The sequence below is a fragment of the Rhynchophorus ferrugineus genome, unplaced genomic scaffold, assembly GCF_030347505.1.
Source record: "Rhynchophorus ferrugineus isolate W39M unplaced genomic scaffold, kcgeb_rfMv2 rfM8, whole genome shotgun sequence".
Classification (NCBI taxonomy): Eukaryota; Metazoa; Arthropoda; class Insecta; order Coleoptera; family Curculionidae; genus Rhynchophorus; species Rhynchophorus ferrugineus.
In genome coordinates this window covers 11076716-11100393 of record NW_027472587.1, presented here as the reverse complement: position 1 = coordinate 11100393, position 23678 = coordinate 11076716, and the positions used below count along the sequence as shown (strand labels likewise).

The window sequence follows — 23678 nt, the reverse complement described above, 5'->3', positions numbered from 1 at the left end:
TGATGTTATGTATTATGGTAAAGTGTGTATACATGTGTGTGGGTGTGGTGTTTATAGGTATGATACTGTGTGTGTATATGTCGAAAAAAGTGAGGTGCAAACAAACTGCGAAGTGTGGAAAATGTGTTTATATATACTGGGGATATGTTTAAAGAAATTTCAATTCAATGTAAAAAGACGATATTTACAAATAACAAAAAAATATTTGTTTGTGAGAAATATGTTTAGATTCTTCCGCCATTTCTTGATTTGTCATATGTTAATACCTTACTAAGATATGTATATAATATAATTATGTAGGAAATAAATGATTTGATTGATATAATATATATTATACCACATAATAAGGGTGTGTGTACAGTACAGATTATTGTTGAATAGAAATTAGAGGAATTATTAATGGTGAAGGTGATAGAAAACATCACTGCAATAAAACAGAAAAAATGTTAGAAACTTGGGGCATTTTAATAATGGAATAATAACGGACACGATTCAAAAAATTATGGTCTTAAGGAAACCTCAAAATTAATTCTCCTAGTTGAGATCTCGATTCTTTTAAATTGAAAATATTATAACTACTGAAAACAAAATAGAAAAAGACATCACATTGGAAATTTTGAAGAAGGAAAGTAAGCCAGAACTGGGTCTATTCAATCTGGTGCTGTAGACACCATTGAAAGTAATGAAACAATTGTCGGGCAGATTACAACAAAACTGTAACCAAAGAAAGAGTGACAGTAATTCAAAGATAGATCAGGTAACATGAAAAATTATCTTGAAGAACTCGAGAACATACTACAATGGAAAAATAAAGAAAGGAAGAACAGAGGCAATTTTTTGCTCTTAAAGGGACATTTTGTGAACTTAAATAGAAAAATATTGAAACTACAAACGGTTAAAAGTCATTATACACAATTATTTATATATTTTACAATAAATATAATTTAAATCAATAACTATGTTTTATTCCGTTGTTTTTCAATTTTTTTTTTCACATACATATAATTTTATTTATTTTTCCCATTCTTTATATAAATCCATATTTTAATTTAGATTATTTCAAGAAATTTAAGAAGAATCCATAAAAACTCAACTATAGTAACTAACTCATTTTCTTTCTATTTACATGGAACTCTAAATAACTATTAAAATATTTTTAAAAAACATGTAAAAGAAAATATGTGGGAACAACTACGTTTTTACAAATTATCTGTGCAAAGTTTAAAAGCTTAAGTGTAAACCTCAAAAAAATAACAGATCTGAAAGTAATAGAAAACGAACAGTCAAGAGAACTCGAAGTAAATCTACGGGATAAACATAAGCAGTACTAAATAAGGCGATAAACGAACCAAAAGAAAAAAACGATTAAATTCATGTATTAGTTGATCACAGCCGTCTCGATATTTGCGTCTCCTGAGGTGGGGATGTGTTGTACGTTGACGCTAAATAAAAATAAAATATCCCTAAACGTTATAGCTGCCTCAAAATTCACTTGTTATTTACGAACGTCTATTATTATTAGGACATTTGGTATAACACAGATCTTCCGCTGGCACTTACCTTTCAATAAATTCCCGGACCGTTTTTTTTTTCATACATAGTGTCCATTACAATATGATCATGCTCAATATAGGCATACAATAAATACTTACATAATCACCTGACCAACCAAAAAATATATATATAATAAAACAAAATCTACAAAAGCAGTGGCATGACCAATCTCCATTATTCTAAAATAAACTATATAAACCAACATTCTTCGTTCAGACCTATATCAATTGTACATCACATTCAAAAACTCGTATTCTACTAAATAAGCGAATGAAATGATTTGTTGCTGATAGATCATTTTATCGAACCCCACTTAATTATAATTTCTCAATTACAATTATAACAAAAATATTTTGGTGGGTAAATGATCAGTGGATTTAAAAAAAATTCTGTGCTTGGGTGGAAACAGTATTAATTAATCATGGGATATGATTGAAACAAAATAACTAAATTGAATATAAGATATTGTTAAAAAAACAAACATATACTATATAGTGAAATATTGTTAATGATATAATATCTTAATAATAATCCATAATTTTATATAATGTTTTTAAGTTACCTAAAAATGTATGTAAAATGAACATGAACACATGCTTTTTTATTAATTTTTTATTTAAGTGTGTATTATTCTTATATTTTAATAAACCTCAGATATTACTTGGAATAATATTGAAAGTTGCTTATATAAGAATTTTAAAGAAAAATTAACAGAGTTAATTAACTTCTGTTTTGATTTGAGATGATTCACACATATCGAAATTCATTCAGCTTCAGATACACATTCATCACACAGAATCAAATTCCAGCACAGAAGTTTTTTTAAACTATTCATCATCCTGTGAACATTCGGCTAGATGGATGATGAATACCGAGACGACGGCGATGATGTCGTTGATGACAGTGCAATACCTTCGTGATTGGCCCCTGAGGTGTGCGCAGCGAGCTGGATGATGATCCCGAAACGGGACTGGCTGAGGACCGTTTGCTCTTAAAAGCGGTCATGGTCTGCGAGACTCCATCGGCCAGGATGAATTGCTCGCGCAGCTCAATGTTAGTGCGGCCCTTAGCTGTGGTATGTCGGTCGTCGGTGGTGAGGGTGGGTGTGGTGTGGAGACATTGACAGGACCCGACAGGAGTCACGTGTGGGGAATGGTGTGCAAGGTGCGTGGATGGAATAACAAAGAGAGAAAGAGAAAACAAACAAAACAAAATAAGCAAAAAATACTCGTTAAATTGATTTGATTTGTGATGCAGTACCGTTCGTGAATCAACGAGGTTGACGTTGTGCTTTATATTGTTCATAGTGACTGGGGTGAACTTGTATTTTAATCACTGTGAATAATTGATTCGTTTTAAGTACATACCATATTAAATGGATCCTCTGCACCTGAGCCCTATCAAAAATTAACCCTAGGGACTAAGTAAAAAGATCTTAGAATACTCTATTGTGACAGAGTACTCAGTTAATATAAAACGATATAATTATTTTAAAATTAAATAATCATGTCAAATATTTAACTTGCTATTCAAACTTTAAAATTAATATTGATTGAGTCAATACATCATTTTATATATAGAATTAAAACTATAAATTCATTTACAATATGCTATTTAATATATGTTATTGTTATGCAACCCATCATTTTGTATAATCGATTATGTCGATTATACTCAAAACTCATATAAGGTTAAATCTATTTCTATACAAATAATATATTTTTAAGTATTTCAATTATGATTTTGATGTGATTTTATATATACATTTTGCCAAAAAAAAATTAAAATATCAAATGTTCATCTAATTATAAAAAATTATTTTATGTCCTTCACCCACAATGGACCTTTTATGCACAAAACACAAGAATAGGCGATAGGCGAATAGAAAAATCATATTATTGAATACTCTCCCCATTTTCTAACATATTCAGTGAACTGGTGATAATGCTAATCTCTTTGAGAAACTGAATTAAATAAACTATTCTTATTTTGTACCATAGTAATTTTTCTTATAAATTTCTATTACTTTTGCTTTGAATTATACATAATTCGTTATTATTCATGTTAAGTGCAAAATTGCTTTCAAATGTACATTCTGCTTGTTTCTTAAAAATTATTGTGCTGATGTTATTTTATATTGTGAAAATTATGAAGGGTTTTTCAAATCGCTTTTTCTTACATGTTGAATAATTTATAGATGACGCTATGAGTTGACGAAAGACCTTAAATCTGAAGATATATAAGGTTCCAATAATTTTTCAAACATAAATATTTATGTGGTGATTTTACTCGATCATTAAAACCAGTGACCATAATTTGTCATGACTGGGCTACTTTTCTTGAAATTATATAAAGAATAAGTCAAGGAGGCAAAATATTTAAAAAAAATATATGTTCTTGGAGCTGTTAAAGGTGGTTATTTAAGAGATATTGGTTTTTCTCGTTTAAAGGCATCACATATAGTTTTAACTAAAAAGGTTTTTTTCTAATGAATGCAATGTTACTGTTTATAGAATTTCAAGAATAAAAGCACTCAATTTGAAATACCCTTTTAAAGTGACTAACTCTACAAGTGTCTTGTAGACTTATATGTATTTTCACAGTGATCCATTACAGTACTTTTGCTATTTTATTTAATTACAACATCGTTGAAACACATGCTAACTTATTGTAGGTAAATGGTTCGCCATATTCATCGTTATTTTACGTGAACTATAAAAACGTAACTTTATGGCGAAGCAATTACTTATCAAACATAATAAATATACATAACTAACAAATAAACCAAAAATATGTGTGAATAATATTAGTAACCTATTAAATAAAATTACCTATATACATACAAAACCAAATTCATGCAGTTATAACCGTTAGAATGAAACCAAAACCGATTTAATTTTATTTACAGAACATTTTGGGCTACATACGTCAAATTTCGTAGATTTGATATAAATTTCTTCTAATATAATTATATCGGAAAATATTGCGTCGTAACATTTAAACCCAATCAAACCCAAACCAAACACACCAACACCATAAAACAAATCAAATAAATAATTTGCCATTATCGATACCTGATTGACGTCAAAAAATACAACATGTAAATGAAAAACAACATCGATAGCAAAATCAAAAAAAAAAAACATACGATGAACTAACACTCGCTCATCCTCGTACACTATTCACAAAAAACATTTTTACAACACACTGCGGAGTCAACAATATTTTCCGATATACGTAACACTAAAACTACTTCAAAATAAATTCAAACGAATAAAAAAATAATGTAGACCAAAATAATGGTATATGAAAATCTTACCAAGTGGACACCATGGCTCGTGTTGTTCGGGTATGTCAGGATTTGGTAATGGTAGCACCAAAGTGACTTATTTTTTTAATTTAAGCCATAGTGTAAGACACCATACAAAGCGCGATAGTGAACAATCATGATAGCAAAATAACGTTCAAATTCCAACGTAAAAAAATTAATTAGTGAATGGAGGTTGGGTTAAAAGTGGATGGAAATAACAGTTTTTGATTAGTAAAGATGAATCTGATGAAGCAACAACATCTCGAAATCTTGTGCTAGTGTCGAGACCCGTTAGATTTGGAGATGTTGCGTCTGGGATTATAGTACAGCAAAATAAAAAGGATTTAGCTAATTCGGCGTATACAACGCTACGAAAGGCCAAGTAGTGTATGTATAATACCCTCAAGAGACGTTTAGGTCGAACCACATTAATACATGAATTGGGTTAACTTTTTTTAAAATAAAATTTTCGTTTTCCATCATGTTAGAAGTGACTGACAGTAAAGCTGGTTATATTTATTATTATTATTATTATTGTTTTATATCCCCTGTTAATATATAATTTATCTTTAATAGTTAAAGTGTCAATAATATATGCTGACCGTCGGAGATTATAAATTCGGTGGAAATAATTTTGTTATAATGGCAAAGTGAGAAGCATTCGTAATCTTCGACGGTCGGTATGAGTCTCATTGCATGTACAACCTTAAAACTAATGTAAAACTGTTGAAACGTACCTCTGCATGGATCGTTCTTCAGCAGGAATTCATCTAGGGCTACCCAGCCACCTCCGACACGTACCATCACAGTACTGCGAAGAATACGTACCAGTCGAAGTTTCTGACTATCGCCGAACTAAAAAGTGAAAGAACCATGAATATATCCGTGACATATCAATAACTTTGAAAAAAATAACTGAAATTATTATGGTAATCAATAATAATGTATGGAGCAGGGACAGGAAGAGATAAGTCGAAGAAAAACTAAAAATAGAAGAAGGAAAAATATTAAGAACTGTACTAAGATCAACAAAAGTAGTAGGAAATTAATAGAGAATGAAAACAACAGTATGAATTAATTAGAGGTAGAGGATTAGGTGAGAAAAATTACAAATATAACAGGGTGGTTACCTGCAGGAAGAACAAGACCAAGATAGTTGGAGGGACAAAATTGAAATAATGAAAAAATCAAAGAAAATAGAACCTGCTAGAAACTGATTCGCGTTAAAGAATCTAAAAAGCTCTTTTAGAAATGGTAGTAACCCCCCTTCATTTGGTGTTCAATCAATCATTTATACAATATAGTAATTGGTGTAAAAAGAAAAAAAGAAAGTTGTTTTTACATCAAATTGTGACTGGTTATGATATCTAATAATGGAAGAGATCATATATAATAACATTATTTAAAGATTATTATAAAATCATCTTGTCATTTTGGTAGAACTAAAATCCTTACTTATAATGATATTCATTAAAATTGAGGAATATGTTAAAGAAAATGACCAAAATTAGCAAGTTATCTTTAAAATTTTGATTGGAAAGTGTTATTGGATTTTTCAGTCTTTACCTAGGACACACTAATGACATCAGCTGAAGTTAGATTCAGTTTTGGATAATAAAAAAGTTGCACATCAACATCATCAATTCTATTGTGGAAAAGATGGTAAAATCATCATCACATAACTTTAAAATTGGTTATAAAATATTTAGATATATAAACAACAATAATTACCCTGTATTTTCCTTCACCAACTTGGAATACTCTGAATTTCTGTCTGCAGGTGCAGAGCATGACTAGCCTCTTCACTTCATCGTGGATCTTTTGTGCGTCGGTATCCGGGGACTTCTCCTCCCAATCCGGTCTCAATGCGGCGATGAATTTCTTCCAGTCGATCAAGCCTCGGTTATTTTCGTCGAACATGTCGGCTACGTGTTTCATTTCCAATCTGGATGTATCGAATTCTACAAGGAAAACATTTTAATCGAAGAGCGAAGCGGACCTAACGATAACCTACTAGTCCTAATGATGCCATCGATGAAATCTTCCCTCGGTATGAGTTCGTTGTTGTCCTTGTCCATCTTCCTAAAGAGATCTGTGAGGCGGGATTTCTTGTAATTCATGAATTTCAAAAAACGCTTCCTCCAGTCGTCCCAGGAGAAGTTATCCGCCTTCTCTTTCTCCTTCAGATAAGCCAGGTGATCGTAGAGCTCTCGTTGTCTTTCCCAAGATAGGACCCACACGTGGCGCCACTTGTCGTATAGGAATTTGACGCGCGGTGATCGGAACTCCGGTTCGCTATAGGTTTTTAAGCAAATTAGATTGAATTTCTCGCACAGATCAAGAAACTCAAGGACAGTATGGTAAGGTTGGTTTTTTTGCTTTTCCACGTTGCCATTTTTTCGCACGTTGCAACCACCTGCCATACTTTTCCTTGAATATGAAACTCGCCTAGTTTACGATAAGTGAAATAATTTTAGATAATGTTGGGTTGTATGGTACAAATAATGCATTTTCTTTATAATACGAAGAGATTGAATTAAAAGTATATAAAATACAATCGGTCGAAGGCGACTTCTAATAGCGTAAACCAATAACAAAACCCTCAAAATTAATTCACTATCTTTATAATATAATTTACTATAGAAAATATCTTACAAACTGCTACCGGAGACGAGTTTCATAGAAGTTTTAGTAGAGTATTGTGCAAAAAATGTGTAGTGCTGTATGTATAAAACTTATAACTCAATATATATATTATAAAAAATCAAATTATGCATTAAAACATCAATTAAAAATCTACCAAAAAGAATACGACAATTTCAAGATTACAAATCAATAAAATATACAACTAAATCTTGACATGCTTGTGAAAAAAATCATTTTATCTCAAAACGATAATATTCAAGCATCACCGCTGACCTATCCCCGTCTTATGGCAAAAATCTCAATGCAAAAAATGTTATTTACATTTACCCAGTAAAGAGAAATCAGAAAATTTGAAACCACGAACAATCACCAACTAATTTTTGATCCCCACAATGACCTTGTTTTAGTTATCTCGAGAATGTGTGTGTGTGTGTTGTTAGTTTACTGTATGGAGATCGAAAACGAAAATGTACCTTCCAGATGGAGGAAACCTTGGTCCGATATGCGGATATCCGTATTCTGGACTGAGCTCTCTGCCAGGACTGGTGCGGCTGTCGAATAAAGCAACATGCAACAACACTCAACACGATTTTTGATACTAATTCACTACAAACTTTACTGAAAATCGAACGATAAAATAAAAAACGCTAACTGAGAACAGATGTCGTAGTCTTGTTATCGACTGTTCGATTTCCAGTAAATAAAAAAAAACATAAAATGATGGAAGTACTAAAAATATATATCTTGGGACACAAAAAAATAAAATAAAAATATTAGTTAGGTTAGTACCTCTTATAGAGCTAATTGGTGCATAAGTTGTATACATTATATTGTGTTTATATCAGAAATAATATTGTACAAATATATAATACAGTAATTGTTATCAATCAAATTAAATAAAAATAAATTGTTTTTAATGTATGGATGACTTTATTTTATAATTAATTTATAATTTCTACCAGTGTTCTCCATTCCGTATCTGGAAAATTATACCATCAGATTTACGTTGTATTTCAATTAATGAAGATTACATGTTTCAGTCTATCCTCACATAATGGCTACCATATATTGTAAAACAAGTGCCTTGGGGTTGCTTTTTTTCATGAAAATTGAATTCTAAGTGAACGAAAACAATTTTACAACATGTAATATGTAGCGAGCATGATAAAATACTTAGAATATTTTAGAATAAGATACACAAGCAACAATTAAAAAAAAATTGGTTGTCTACATGCACTTACCACTTGATTACTCAAGTAATTCAAAAATGCATAACTATTGCTAGTTAGGGTACTAATTGCTTCCACATTTATTATATTTATAACTACTGTAATTTTGATAAGTAAGCCATCCGAATTTTATAAATAAGATGTTATAAACAGTACCAAATCAGAATTTTCTTTTGTTTGGAAACTATACTTCAAAACTCTCAATCTCAATCTAGTGTTGTAATCGATTAACTTAAATATTGTCATGTGTTCACTATTACCAAACAATGGAAAGAAGGTTCCATCAATTAATATCAAGACACATTTGATGAAATATGAAATTTAATATAGATAATAAATGAATAATTAAATATTAAAAACTGTATAGTTTTTAATGCAACACTTATTGTAGTATTAATTAAGTTATAACCACCACCAACAAAACAATATAAAATGATGCTAACCTGCCACGAGACAACAGATCCCGTGATCCTTTGAAGCTAAAAAGTAGTAAAAAAAACACAATCAGACAAAATGCAAAACAAATCAATGAAGAGAAAATCAAAAAGCATTTTTTTAGAAGATATTTTCTAAATTGTTAGAAATAGTATAGTTTTGGGTGGAGTTGAGGCAATATAACTTCGGTGATGTTATAACATACCTTTGTTTTCGACCTAGGGTGCCATATTCAGCAGAATGTTCGTGAAGGTCGTGCTGTGAGCCACGGCTGAAGTAAAAAGCAACACAAAAAATGGATAAAACATACAATCAATCATGCACAGTCAGGTTTAATGCAAACAAACGCATCCTTTTGCATGGGATGGCGTGAGTTGATAATGAAAATAAAATGCTTGCAAAAATTAACGTTCAACGAGTGCAAAAGTGTGACAAAATTTAAAAGAATAAATATTAAAACTAGAAAAGCATGATATACGTACATCGGGCCTTTGCCTTTTCCGAACTTCTTCAAATCTCTGGGTCCCTGGGCTGGTTTCACCTGTTTCGCTTTGCATACCCTATCAACTTCCAACTGTCTCTTTTGAGTGTTCTCCATGAACTCCTTGTGATCGGCGATGAGCTGTTCGGTGGCTGGAATGTCCATGGGCAGTTCTTCTCTCTTTAATGCTATGAGGGTGTTCTCAAGTCCCAGAAGCCACTGGATGAGCTCTTCCAGGGATTCGTCAAGGTCGCGCAAGGACTGCATGTGAGTGGAGAGTTTTTGATGGCGTTGTAACGCCCACTGGGACACCTCCTCCCACCTGGATTGAATCACCTTGATCCAGTTCTTAATCACGTTGATGGCATCGGGATGGGCTTTGGCAAGAATTCGGTGGGCGAGCTCGATGGTTTGATCCTTCTCGATTTCTTTTTCGTTGAGTTGAGCGCGGAATTCGTCGAGCGCCTTTAGCTGTTCGTAGGCGCTAGCTTCGTCCTCCGGCGTGTTGCCGACGAAACGTAATTTCATCTCGGCGTCGGACAACCAGTCTAGAATCATGTTGACGGATCTGTGTAGACGCTCGGCGTCCTTTAGTGCGTCGTGCAGACGGTCCGTCTTGAGGTGAGTCAACCCGGTGACGGATTCCCACAGTTCGGTCAAATCGGTCAGTTGTTTTCTGATGTTGGCGGCATCTGATTTGCTGGCCGTCCTTTCCAATTCCTGACCGCTTCTCATGACGGATTCCATTTGATCGTTACGTTTCTCCAATTCCTTCTCGAACTGCCTGTGCAGTTCTACCAAATGATTGACGGTGTCCAAATCTCCGTGAACCGGGCTGTCTTGAGACAGTTCCTGTTGGACTTTCTTCAACCAGGCCAATAAGGCGGCGATGGCATCCTTGTACTGACCGGAGTACAACAGAGCTTCCTCCAACTTCCTTTGTCTTTCGACGCTCTTATTGCACACCGCGTTCCATTTGTTCTTCAGATCGGTCAGCATTTGCTTGAGGATGGTCTCGTCGGTCTTGGGGGCCTTATCCTTCAGATGTTTTCCGTTCTTCATGATGCCGTCGTAGATGGCTTGTTTAGCCGATAAAGCTCTTTGGAACTCTTGGTGTTTGTTCAGACGGGTTTTTATTTTTTCTGGGTCGTTACCACCACTATCAGCCATTAGATCATCCAGATTCTGTTCGGTTTCATCTAGCCAACTCATCAGACCTGACCAGGAATCATGAAACTCTTTAGCCTCTTTGTAACCCAAGTCTAGAGCTCTGGTGCGTTCAGCTGATTTTGAAGCTACACGCTCCCATCTATGTTGTACACTAATCAATAAGTTCTTGATTAAAATTACGTCCTGTTTCTGGCTGAAGTACTTAAGATGCGTTCCCTTTTTATCCAAAGCCAACATGATTTCACGATGGGCGCTGACGTCTTTTTGGAATATTTTATGTTCTTCAATTTGTTGCTGAACCGTGTCCAGAACCCTGGACACCGGCTTCAGGCTGGTTAAAATCTTCTCGGCGTTGGTTAACCAATCGACAAACGCCTGCAAAGATTCATGGAACTCGGTAGCTTCTTTGAGGGCGATCTCCAACTTGATCTTCTTGTCGTTAGCTCGAGCTGTGACGGAGTCCCATCTCTGCTTCAGAGTCTTGAGGTTATGCTGCAAGTTCGAGGCGGTGTTCGATGGCGCCTTTTTCAGGTACTCCTGTCCTTGGGCTAGGACTGTTTCCACTTTAGGTCTGTTCTCCTCGATTTCGTTGTAGATTTCCATGAAACGCTCCAGCTGTTCGGAGGCGGTTTCCGGAAGTCCTCCGACCGGTTTCGAGGCGGCGATGATGCCGTCAACGTCACCCAGCCAGGAGAGTAAGTCTTGTATTTCCGCGTTGAATCTCTGGGCTTCGGAAAGAGCATCTTCCAATTCGCGTTGACGATCGGCAGCCTTTTGCACCAGAGCACGCCACTGAGTGTTGAGGGTGTTGAGTTTTTCTTGAGTGGCGGAGGCCTCATGACGATCCTTGCCGCTTTCGATTAGTTGTCGTCCAGCATCGTTCAATGTATCAACGCTGGTTTGATGCGCTTGGATGTCATTAATGAGCACCTTGAGTTTGGCCAGTTCGATTTCGAGAACCTGAGCGTCACCGGCCACAGGCTTAAGCTCGTCTAGGGTCTTGTCTGTTTTCGATATCCAGACTAATAATTCATTGAGGGCGTGTTGGAACTGTCCCAAACGCAGAAGAGCATTTTCTAATTGTCTCTGTCTCTCTACCATACCTCTGAGTAGATCATCCCAGCGCTTGTTAACAGCAGACAAAGGTTCTTTGATTGCCGCCGCCTGATCAGCCGATGTACGTTCTGTGAGTTCCTGGGCTTGCCTGTACAGAAAATATGAATTACTTTAAACTCATCACATTTCAAATAAAAAGAGCAAGCAAAAAGAATGGTAAAAATAAAATATTTCCTGGGGATATGTTAAGGTCATTTTCAAGCAAGAAATCGGTTGAAGAATACTAGGAAAGCTCGAAAGGTTTCTCCGTTATGTTTATTGGAAAAAAGTCAAAACGCATGCATTATAATCTATTTAAAATAAATAACACTGAAAACAATTAGGGATCACTATCGTCTATCGTATTATAACATTATTGGTACGTTTGGGAATGGGGTAAGCGGACTGATGGCTATAAAACGACACATAAAGCACCACAGCTAACATTGGAATAGTCGTTCGTTAGAGAGTCTTTTTTTTCTTGTTATTATTTTAATGATACAGCAATCCTCTCGTTTCACTTAGTATGTAAAGTTTTAATTATTTCTAAACAGTATTTAGTTGTTTATTTTGAACAGACTTTTCTCCATTAAAAAAAATGTTAACCAAGAATATACTTGACAGTGTTAACAATTAATTGTGCTTGATGTTTTTTTATATATCGAGACAGAGCGAGAGAATTACCATATATATATAGTACAAACAGGACTAAAGCAATCGCCCCAAAATCAATGCATTAAAACATAAACACAGCATAAAATGCAGATAAACCAAAAAAGTTTCTTGCCTTATAAGACTCCTGTAGTCCATCCGAAAAATAAGAAAACAAAGTTAGTATAGAATATGTAACAAGTATAACCTGTTCATAAAACATAGACACGTCTTGAAACGACGAGGAAACAGAACGTTTACTGACCTGTTGAGCGCTTCCACTTTGACCATGTGCGGATCCACTTCGACTTTAAAGTTCTTCAGCTGATCGATCTGCGATTTGACCGCTTCGATGTCCGATCCCAACGGTCCCATTTTGTCGAATTTCTTCTCGGCTCTATCCAGGAATGCTAGTAGATCCTAAAAAATAGCATCATCGTTTAGCATCAATCAAAAAACGACAAAAAATAATGATTTACCTGTAAAGTCTCATGGAATTCCATGGCTTTCTCCATAGCATCAATAAGATTTTCTTCGCGCTTGGCGTATAGAGCAGTTATATTGTCCCAGGCATTATCCAGGTCTTCGATGTGTTTCTTGACCTCTGGTTTGTCGGGTTCGCCGCAGAGTTTCATCAATTTCTGACCAGATGATCGAACTTGATCTACCTCAGGTTTAGTTTGGTCGATTTCCTGTCTGATTTCTTGCAAAGCGACCTGTTGTTCTTGTATGGCTTTGGGTTCAACCGCGGGTGGTTCTTGACTGACCAGAGAATCTTCCAAATCCTTGAGAGTGGCCATGATGGCGTGTAGTTCTTTCCAGAATTTCTCGGCAGCGTCCAATGCATTTTCCAATGAGTTTCCACGATCTTTGGTGGCTTTCTGCACGTCATCCCACAGATTCTTAAGTTTGTCCAGTTTGCGCTTGATATCCTTCACAGCAGGATCAGCTCTATTTCCGGCTTTGGTAATAACGTCATCGGCTGCTCTTTGCACTGCTGCGTATGCCTCCTTCCTTTTATCCAAGTCGCTAATAATGGCATCATTATCCTCAATTTGGTCGCGAATCTTAGGCACGTGAGCAGAGATCGGTTCTTGATTGTTAACCTGATCAGCGGTGTTAGTTAACGCTCTTAACATGCCTTCTAATTTATCGGAGAACTGACTGCTTTCTTGCAGAGCTTGTTCTAATGCTTGTTGACGTTGTCTAAGTTCCAGTTTCAATGCCGCATATCTGGCATTATCGCTGTCCAGGAGTTCTTGGACCTTGGCACCATCATCTTCATTACATAATCTGACCAGGGCCTCACCTGTTTTGTTCAGTTTATCAATGAGTGGTTTATGTTCATTGATAGACTGTAAGAACATTTCGTTACGATCTTGTTGTTGGGCGATAGCATCGGGACGAAGAGCCGGCATGGAAAGCATCTGAACCTGCTCTTCCATATCACTGAGCCAGTTGATGAGTCCTATATGAGTATCGTGGAAATGTTCGGCCAGAGGAAGTGCTTGCTCTAAGATACCTAACCTGTCGGAACTCAAAGCAGAAACTGTATCCATGGCCTCTCTTAGATCTTCCATTTTTTCTCTAATGAAAGATGTATCTTCGCTGGGTGGGCTTTCTCTAAGGACTTTTTTCGCGGTAGAGAGAACATCACGCACTCTGCCTTTCTGGCTAGAGATGTCGTCGTTCAAGGCTTTGTGTTCCTTCAACTGAACTCGGATGAGATCGGAATCGGCGGATGGTTTCTCTGCATCTTTGATTTGACCTTCAACTTCCCGGAACCATTCCAGCAATTCATCAATATCACCAGTAACTTCCAAAGCCCTCTGTTTGCCTAAATGAATTCTTTCCGCGCGTCTTTGAATTTGTTCGGCAATGGCATCGAATCGTCTGTTATCGCGAGTCACCAAGCCTTCGATGGTAGCGGCGCCTTCTCCAGGGCTGGCTTGACAAAGTTGGGGTCCAAGGACATTGATAGATTCTAGTACTGGTCTCAGTTCTTGGAGGTCCAGTTCGAGTCGAGCAATGTCACCCTCATTGGGTTCGGCCGACTGTAGGATTGCTTCGGCACCTTGCATCCATTCTACTAAGCGGTTGTGGTTGTTATGGAATTTCTGAACCAAGGGCAGCAAGTTTTCGGCGTGTTTAAGCAAATCTGAGCCGCGAGAGGTCAAGTCGTTATAACGACGTTGGAGAGAGTCTAGTTTGTCTTTGAGCTGTAATGCTTCGTCGGATGAAATGTGTCTCATCAGTTCTACGCCTGAGTCTACGGTACCATCAACGTCTGACTGCCTACTGGCGATGCCTTCAGTAAGAGCAGTAAGATCGTCCATTTGTTCCAGTAATCTTTCAGTGTGAACAGCGAGTACTTTGTATCTCGCAAGTCTCTGTTCCATCTCATCCATCCAGGCTGCTAGATCTTGATAGGTAAGGACAAGGTGTCTCAAGCCTTGTCTTGATGCTGTTAATAGTTGTCCGATATTGTCACTGGCGTCAACGAGATTGCTGTATCTATCAGTGACCTCCTGCAATTTGTCGGCAAGAGAGGCGGCTTCGTCTTCCCCAACCAGCGACATTAAGTTGGATGCGATGTCGGTCAATTCTCTGAAATCAGGTTTCTTCTCAAGTATATCGTTATGTAAAGCATCATGTTCCCGAATTCTTTGTTGTATCTTCTCCTCGTCCGTTGGGATGAGCTCCATATCGCGAACTTTCTTCTCGCTGCGTTCTAACCAATCTTGTAGCGGGACGAGTTTATCCTGGAACTCTTTGGCGACCTTCATAGCTTGTTCTAAATCAAGCGTGCGTTGTTGAGCGTTTTCGGTTAAAGCGTCGAAACGACCAATGAGGTCCTTCAGTTGTTTCTCGATAGCTTTTCTCTCGGACGGCTCAGCTTCCTTGGCTATTTCGTTGCCCATATTAAACAGAGACGACATGGAATTCTGTCTGTCCAATAACATTTTCTTCAAAAACTTCTGTTCCTGCAGCTGGGCTTTGACCACTTTATAATCGGCAGATGGAGGTTTCTGGTTGGCAACTAGATCTTCGGTATCAGCCAACCATTTGGCTAAACCGTCCAAAGCTTCCTGGAATTTTCCGGATTGTAAGAGAGCGATATCGAGTTTACGCTCGCGATCATTGATCTTCTCCTTAAGAGTGTTCCATTGGTCATTCATCTTTTCCAGATCTTTTTCCAAAGTTTGGGTATTAACGCCTGGAGCGGCTGATTGAATTAAACCTTGTCCAAACCTATTGCAAGTATCAACGTTTCTATTTAGAGGCTCGATGGTATTAGCTCGGAACTTCTTGAAGTCCTTCTGTTGTGCTCTGATACCCTCTACGTCGGATCCGATGGGTTTCAGTTTACGCAACTGATCGGACGCATCGCCTATGCCGTCCAACACTTCGGCGTGATTGATATAGAAATCTTCCAGTTTTTTAAGCGTCGATTCGAGATCCTTCTCGCGACTGTGAGCTCGGTCGTCGAGTTTTCCAAGTTGTTTTTTGAGAGTATCAACTTGCTGCCTGGTTTGAGCCGTGTCAGGTGCGAATCCGCTATCAACCAATCGCTCGCCCGATTGAATGGCGTCTTCCACGTCGCTCGAAGCTTTTCTAATTTTATCCAGGAATTTGTTGACGTCATCGATTTGTCCTCGGACTGTCTTCACGTCTCTGGCTGGTGCCTTCATTCCATCTAACTCAGATTCTAAGCCGGACAGGTCTTGGGATAGTATTTTAACCTTGTCGTTGAACTGGGTGACTGCAGTTGCGGCCGATTGTAGTTCAGAACAGCGATCATCTAACTTGCCTTGTAGGTCTTCGATACGATCTCCGATACTCTCAACGTCGTCCTTGAGGTGATTAGCGTCGATGCCAACATCAGACGCCTCTTGGCACAAATCGCCGGCCTGGTTGCGAAGGTTTTGCAACGGTTTCTTAAGTTTGGACGTTTCTTCTCTTAGAGCCTTGATCCTATCCAGTAGTTTTGGATCTCTGGAAGCGCCGCCCAGAGCGTCGTGCGAGGCGAGCTTGTCCTCGCATCTTTCGAGGCCGTGTTTCAGGTCCCGCATGTTCTCGTTGAAGTCGGTCAGTTTCCTGGACTGGTCTTCGAGGGCTTGGGTGCGCAGGATCAGGTCGTTATTGAGTTTCTCCCATCTCTCCTTCAACTCCTGGAGTTCGTTCTTAACGACGTCCTTGTCGATGTCGCAGGACGACACGAAGGTATCGCCGAGCGACTTGGTGTTTTCGTATTCGCCGGACTTTTTCCAGATCTCGTTCCTGAACGTTTGGATCTCCTTCAATTGTTTCTCGATGTGTTTCTTCTCGAATGATTGTAATTTGAGGGAGTCAATCTTGTCTTCAGCTTGTCTTAACCATGGGAGGAAGGACTCGAGTGCGGTGTAATATTTGCGACAGTGCTCTTTGCATGTCTTTAATCTGGTTTGCCTATCGACAGCCTCTTTACGTAATTTGTCCCATGACTGTTGGATTTTGTCCAGTTCTCTTTGGAGGCTTCTAGTGTCACCCTTGGTGGAACGAGATATCATTTCTCTGCCTTTATTCAACAGCATAATGACCTCGTGTTCTCTAGCCAAAATATCTCTATAAATGGGTTCGTGTTGGGATAGTTGTTGATCGAGAACATCTCTGATTGCAGAAATAAGCAGCCTTTCGCTGAACGAGCCCAATTCATCCGATAACCAACCAAGAGTTTTGGCGCATGATTCCTCGAATTGTCTTCCGTCACGAAGAGAGCCTTCGATCTCGGCCTTCTTGAGGTCAAGTTTCTTTTGCAGAGCTTTATACTGACGATCTACAGATGCCAGCTTACCTTGGATATCGGCTCTGGAGGCAGGATCGCTGAGAACTTCGCAGAGCTGGGCACCGTTGGCTTCCAGATCAGCTAACAAGGGACGTTGTCCTTCCAACTGTCTTTCCAAATTCTCAACCCTTCTTAATTGTTCTTCGGGGTCTTTTTCGTATGATACATCGTCCAAATTATCGGAAATGCCTTGCAGTGCGTCTCTGAGCCTGATCAGTTGGGCATCAAACTCTCTGCTGGTGTCAGCCGCGGCGCCCAAGGAATCAGCGCGTTCTTCCAGCTTGCTCAAGATGTCCGCCCATTTATCCTGAACAGTGGCCAATTTATTGTTAATCTTTTGATGATCGGGGGACCTGGGTTCTAGATACGACAACACATCATCTCCCACGTCAATGAGATGCTGAAGCTGTGGTTGTTGAGATCGGAATTCTTCGCGTAACACTTGTACTTGTTGCACTTGCGACTGGACCATCCGGGAATCGCTGGAAATAGGTCCCAGAACCGTCAACATTCGTTCTTTGGCACCTAACCACGAGGTTAAGGAATCGTGGGTGTCATGGAACTCCTTCATATCCTCCATGAACTTGATGCGGTTCTTCAAGTAATCGCTGAGACTCTTCCAGTGGGAGAGGACATCTTCCAATTCGTCGTGAAGATTATCGGCCCCAAGAGCGCCGGCCTTGCGTTTCAAGAGATCTTTAACTTGAGTACTGGTGGTATCTAACAAGGATTGTTTTTCATACATTTCCTCCAAGACTTGCTTGATTTGTTTGTTAAGTTTGTCTGCTTCGTCTTTCGTGTTTGGTACCGCGTCTTTAGGTAACTGTCTTTGAATTTTATCGAGGAACGAGCTCAACGTTTTCAGGTTATCGAGCTGTTTCTTCAGTTCTTCGCGGATAGAATCGATCTCCGACTGACGATCATTAATTTTCACGCCGAGCAAAGAATACTTGTTGTTGATCTCGGACAGTTGCTGTTGGATCGGCGATAGCTCCTCTAAATGGAAACCGTCCTGGCTGGATCTGCGAGATGAGAAGCCGCTGGATCCTCCTGGCGATAGCGGACTTAGGCCTTTGGTTGGTGATGGGGAACGGCCGTCCTGCGAAGGACGACGTCCGCTTATCCTCTTGCTGGGACTGTATCCCTTCCGTCTGGCGGGCGAGTCTGGCCTGTCGCCTTTGAGCATGTTATCGTAAGCTGTGCCGATGTCATTGATTTTATCGATAGTTATGGAATAGTTCTTATATTCTGACGTTATAGGTTTCAGTTCTTCGTTCTGTTGTTTGATCGTTTCCAAATGAACGGCAACGACATCAAGACGAGCGAGTTTGGTCTCCATGGTGGAAAGCCAATTCAAGACTTCTTCTTTGAGCGTTTCATAAGAGTTACGCTGTTCTGCCCGTAATTTGGACAGTTTCGTTTTCTCTTCGAGCAGAAGCTCTAGGTCACGCCACTGTCCTTCCATGTTCTTCACGCGATCTCTGACATTGGCCGTATCGGTCACGTCTCTCTTGTTCAGTAGTTCCCTGCCGATACCGACCACTTCCTCGAACAATGCGCGATTATCCTCGCGATTTCTGGCAATTTTTTTCATTTCTAAAGTGTATTGCTCCTCGGGCAGTTTGGCCAAGTCGCGAGAATCGATGATTCCCATGATTTCGCCGTACCACTTGTCAAATTTGGCAGCTTGGTTGTTGAAGGCGATGAGATCCTTGTTGACCTCGCCAAGGAAGATGCCTCTGTTCTGCACGCGGTCGAACAACTTGTCAAAGCGGGTCTTGACGTCGTTCAATTTCTCTTCGATTTTCTTGGCCACGCGGGCATTGCTGGTAGACACTATCAACTCGTTGGCGGACATATACACAGAATCGATGGAGGAGTTGTGGGTGTCGATGTCAGACTGGAAGACGCGATGCTCCCTGAGTTGTTCGTCGAGCCTCTCTTGGACTAAGGAAGCAGGTCTTTGCATGTTCTTGAACTGATTTTCGGCCTGGTTCAGCCAATCGATGAGACCGTCCAGGGCGTCCTGCACGCCTTGTGATTGGATCAAGGCAGTGTCCAGTTCTTGGCAGCGGTTGGCGATAGCCCCGCTGAGTTGATTGTATTTGTATTCCAAGTCCTGAACGGGACTCTCCAGTCTGTTGATTTCTGATGGTGATATCTGACCTTCAAGGGATTTAACCAGAGCGGCGGTAGCCTGCGAGGAAAAAAAGTAATTAATCCAGCAGGTGATATCAAGTTTCAAAGCTATACATGTTATATTTTGCGAAAGTAATACCGTCATAGATTTATTTCTCTTTGAAAAAGTCGTTGAATCGGCTACAATTGACAGAAGGGTTAAATGTGGTCTAAGAAGCGATTAGCGACCGATTACGAGCAATGGGAAAAATTCAAAACATGGGAAGATGGGCGCCACATCAATTGAATGACAGGCAAATGAAAAATCTAAAAACCGCCTTTGAAATGCTGCTTCAAAGGTATTAATGGAAGTAGTTTCTGCAAAGAATAGTGACGGGTGATGAAAAGTGGATTTATTTTGAAAACCCTAAGCGCAAAAAATCATGGTTATCACGTACCGAAGTCGGCCGATTGACTCCAAAGCCAAATTGTTTTGGTCGCAAGACAACGTTCTGTGTTTGGTGGGACCAGAGTGGTGTGGTGTATTATGAATTGTTGAAACTTGATGAAATAATTAATGGTGATCGCTAACAACAACAAATGAACAATATGAAAATTTGATTCATCAAAAAATTTCGAGAATGGACCCGAAGGCACGGTAAAGTGATTTTACAGTACGATAACGCATCATAAAGCAAAACCGGCCAAGGAAGCGTTGAAAGCACTTGGATGGGAAATATTATCGCACCCGCTGTACTTTCCAGATCTTGTCCTGGCCGACTACCAACTTTTCGCATCAATGGGACACGCGCTTGCAGAGCAGCACTTCGCCAATTTCGAAGAAGTTCGAATATTCCGGTAGTCGTAGTTTTTTCCGAAAAAAAAACGGTAATGCCTTTTCTGCACACATGCTATTTAAAAATACTCGATGACTTACGTGTTTGGCACCGTCAATCAGTTTTCCATTGGAAACGAACTCGTTGTTGAGGGCCTTGGCTCTATGTAGTTGATCCTCGACGGTTTTCGGGTCACCAGCGATGGCTTCATTAAGGACCTTGTTGGCTCTAGGTTCAGCTTCTCGCAGCCATTGTTTGGCGCGGTCCACCGCGTCTGTATATTCTCTCTGGCGCCCACCGACTCCGGAGAATCGATCGGATAAGCTGTTGGCTCTGTTTAGCAGATCCTTGTATTGTTGGGTAACCAGCGAAACTTCGCTGCGTACCGGAGAATCCTGCGATGAGAGCGGCTCGATATGGGGAAGACGAGAAGGTAATTGAGTTCTAAAATCATTCAGTATGTTGAGATACTCCTGAAACAAAACAAAAACGTAAATATTGGTTGCAGGCAAAGACCGCGATCTTCTCCCACCTTTCCTTCATCAACGAATTTTTGTGCGGACATCGTGATGAACCGTAGGTCGGCTTGGTGAGCGATGACGTCGCTGACGAACTCTCTAGTACTGTCTGCGCTGGAGTCCAACCTCTGTAAGTCGGTCAGAGCTCGTTCCTTATCCTCCAGAACTCTTCGAGCTTTTCCGAGCCAGGCCGAGAATACTTTCAGCTCGCCAATGAGTTTACTGAGTTCGTCTCTGGATGCGAACAAGCGTCTCAAGAGCTTGTCCGTCTTATCCACGGCCTTATCGTAGCGAGTCTTCAAATTCCTACCGCTCTTCTCCAAGGCGGATATCTCGCTCTTGGAGAGGATGTCGCCGGCCGTCAGCACCAGTTGCTTAACTTGATCTCCGCAATGCGATACTTGTCCGGAATGTTGATCGAGATCGTCCTTGATCTGCTTCATGGTGTTTATTTGGTTCCTTAGTTGCTCCTCTGTTTCGTGGATCACGTCCTGTGAGGCGATGTTATCTTCGACCACGCCTATCCAGTTGAGCAATTTGGAGAGGGTCTCGTCACAGAGCTTGTACTTTTCTTCAACAGCTTGCTGTAATTTCACGTTAATATTAATATGGGGTTATGTTGTGGGCATTTTACTAGCTATTGAGAGATAATGATTTATATAACCGACATTTTAAGTTTGGATATTAAAAAAGCATAAAAAATAAGATACTGAAACATATATAAGCTGTGTATTCGGAATATCTTAAGTGTATAAATTCGTAGTATTTATTCATAGATTCTATGAATAACAAATTGGGAAGTACTATACACTTAACATAATACCTACAGCTGCAATAAGGAATATTTAGCTGATTGCTAAACATACCCTGAATCTATCACATGCATTCTAAAGCAAGCACACATATATGATTTTGATAATTGTTAGTAAACATAAAATAAATCTATAAATATAAAAAATATATAAAAATTCGTAACAAAATGTTTTGGTTTTACCTATGATTATGACAAAAACAAAACCTGCGAACAAAAGTAACATAATAATTATAATAATAGTAATAAATGAGGCAAAAACAAAATTGATAAACTGAAAAAAAAAAGTGTATCGTGTTGAGTCATAATTAATTTGTTAAAATCATTATTGCACTAATTCTAATAATCTACATTGATTATAATTGTTATTTTTCTCTCTGTTGTTGTTATGTGAATTAACAGATATTATTCGGGATATGATATACAGGGTGTCCATTGGGAAAGTTCATGTTTTGAATTTAGAACAGTTAACACTTTTTAATCGGGAGATACTTAATTGAGAACTGGGGTAGCGGCCATTCAGAAGTTTTGTACTCGGTACAATATTGATATGATATACAACGATGATATGCCTCCAGTTATTAATTTATTTAAAAAAGTGGATAAAGAAGTTCCACCAATTTCTGTTATTTTAAATCCATTCAACCATTTTGGGTATTTCTCAGTTGATTTATTTAATTATACAGAATACATTGCATTTCCATCCCTATATTCAATCAATATGTTTATATGTTTTTTAGTTAGACCTAACCATCAAAAGATGCGTGTATAAATTTGACAGCTGTCGGATAATTAGTTTGTGAATTATAGCATTTTGAGTGAAGCAACTTTTTTCGCGTGTTGATAAAATATTACTTTTTGAACGGAAAAAATACAGTTGAAGCAAAAATTTGGCTTGATGACGAATTTCCGGATACTGCCTCAGGAAAATCAACCATCAAGGATTGGTATGCTAAGTTTAGACGTGGTGAAATGAGCACTGAAGACGGTCAACGCAATGGAAACCCAAAAGAGGTTGTCACCGACGAAAAAATCCACGACATGATTTGTGAAATGAGCACCGATGACGGTGAGCGCAGTGGACGTCCAAAAAAGTTTGGTACCGACGAAAACATTAAAAAAACTAAAGATATCAACTGAACGTGTACATCATATCATTCACGAATATTTGGGAATAAGAAAGCTCTGTGTAAAGTGGGTGCCGTGCGAGCTCACTTTTGACCAAAAACAACGACAAGTTGAAGATTCGGAGCAGTGTTTGAAGATGATCAAGCGTAATAAACCCGAGTTTTTGCATCGACATGTGACAATGGATGAAACATGGCCCTATTATTTTACTCCGAAGTCCAATCAACAGTCATCCGAGTGGTCTGCACACGATGAACCGGTTCCAAAGCGTGGGAAAACGCAACAGTCGGCTGGCAAGGTTATGGCGGCTGTATTTTGGGATGCGCATGGAATAATTTTCATTGACTACCTTGAAAAAGGAAGGACCATCAATAGCGATTATTACATAGCGTTATTGGACAATTTGAAGGGTCAAATCAGTGAAAACAATGGCAAAAATCCATGAATTGGACTTCAAATTGCTTCTTCGCCCATCGTATTCTCAAGATCTGGCCCCTAGCGATAATTTCCTGTTCTCAGATCTCAAAAGAATGCTCGCTGGGAAGAAATTCTCGGCGAATGAAGAGGTGATCGCCGAAACCGAAGCAAAGGGTCGTTTAACCGTCCGGTCGATGACCAAACTTACCCACCTATATAGGCAGATGTGCAAGTCATTAGTGTACTGAATAAAAAAAAATTGTGTAGACTAGCTATGTGGTATATGAAATAGCTATAGGGACACAGTTTATAGTCCTTATAGAAATAACAGTAGCGGAATGCCAAGCCAATCGATATTTAGCTACCTGAGATGTCCCTTTATCCTTCTCATGTCGTACGAAAAGAAAGAAAAGTGTTCAGTTGAAATTCTACAAGCGTAGTGAAAAGACTATAA

The 23678-nt window shown here is 38.7% G+C and overlaps 1 protein-coding gene across 47 annotated transcripts in view; it reads right to left on the bottom strand.

The window, feature by feature from the left end:
- Positions 1-23678, bottom strand: part of shot (dystonin-like protein short stop) — a 342592-nt gene that overhangs the window by 6498 nt on the left and 312416 nt on the right. For 16 of the 47 annotated variants that reach the window (XM_076411410.1, XM_076411419.1, XM_076411401.1 and 13 more), the window contains 13 exons: positions 20883-21452; positions 20452-20823; positions 13051-19593; positions 12837-12991; positions 12708-12719; positions 9657-12029; positions 9380-9445; positions 9183-9218; positions 7984-8061; positions 6879-7159; positions 6596-6825; positions 5602-5719; positions 2467-2624 (listed from right to left, as the gene is read on the bottom strand). In XM_076411410.1, the coding sequence (XP_076267525.1) occupies positions 2467-2624; positions 5602-5719; positions 6596-6825; positions 6879-7159; positions 7984-8061; positions 9183-9218; positions 9380-9445; positions 9657-12029; positions 12708-12719; positions 12837-12991; positions 13051-19593; positions 20452-20823; positions 20883-21452 (10992 nt within the window). The remainder of the gene's footprint in view (positions 1-2466; positions 2625-5601; positions 5720-6595; positions 6826-6878; positions 7160-7983; positions 8062-9182; positions 9219-9379; positions 9446-9656; positions 12030-12707; positions 12720-12836; positions 12992-13050; positions 19594-20451; positions 20824-20882; positions 21453-23678) is intronic. The other 31 variants (XM_076411423.1, XM_076411434.1, XM_076411438.1 and 28 more) reach the window with 10 other exon arrangements.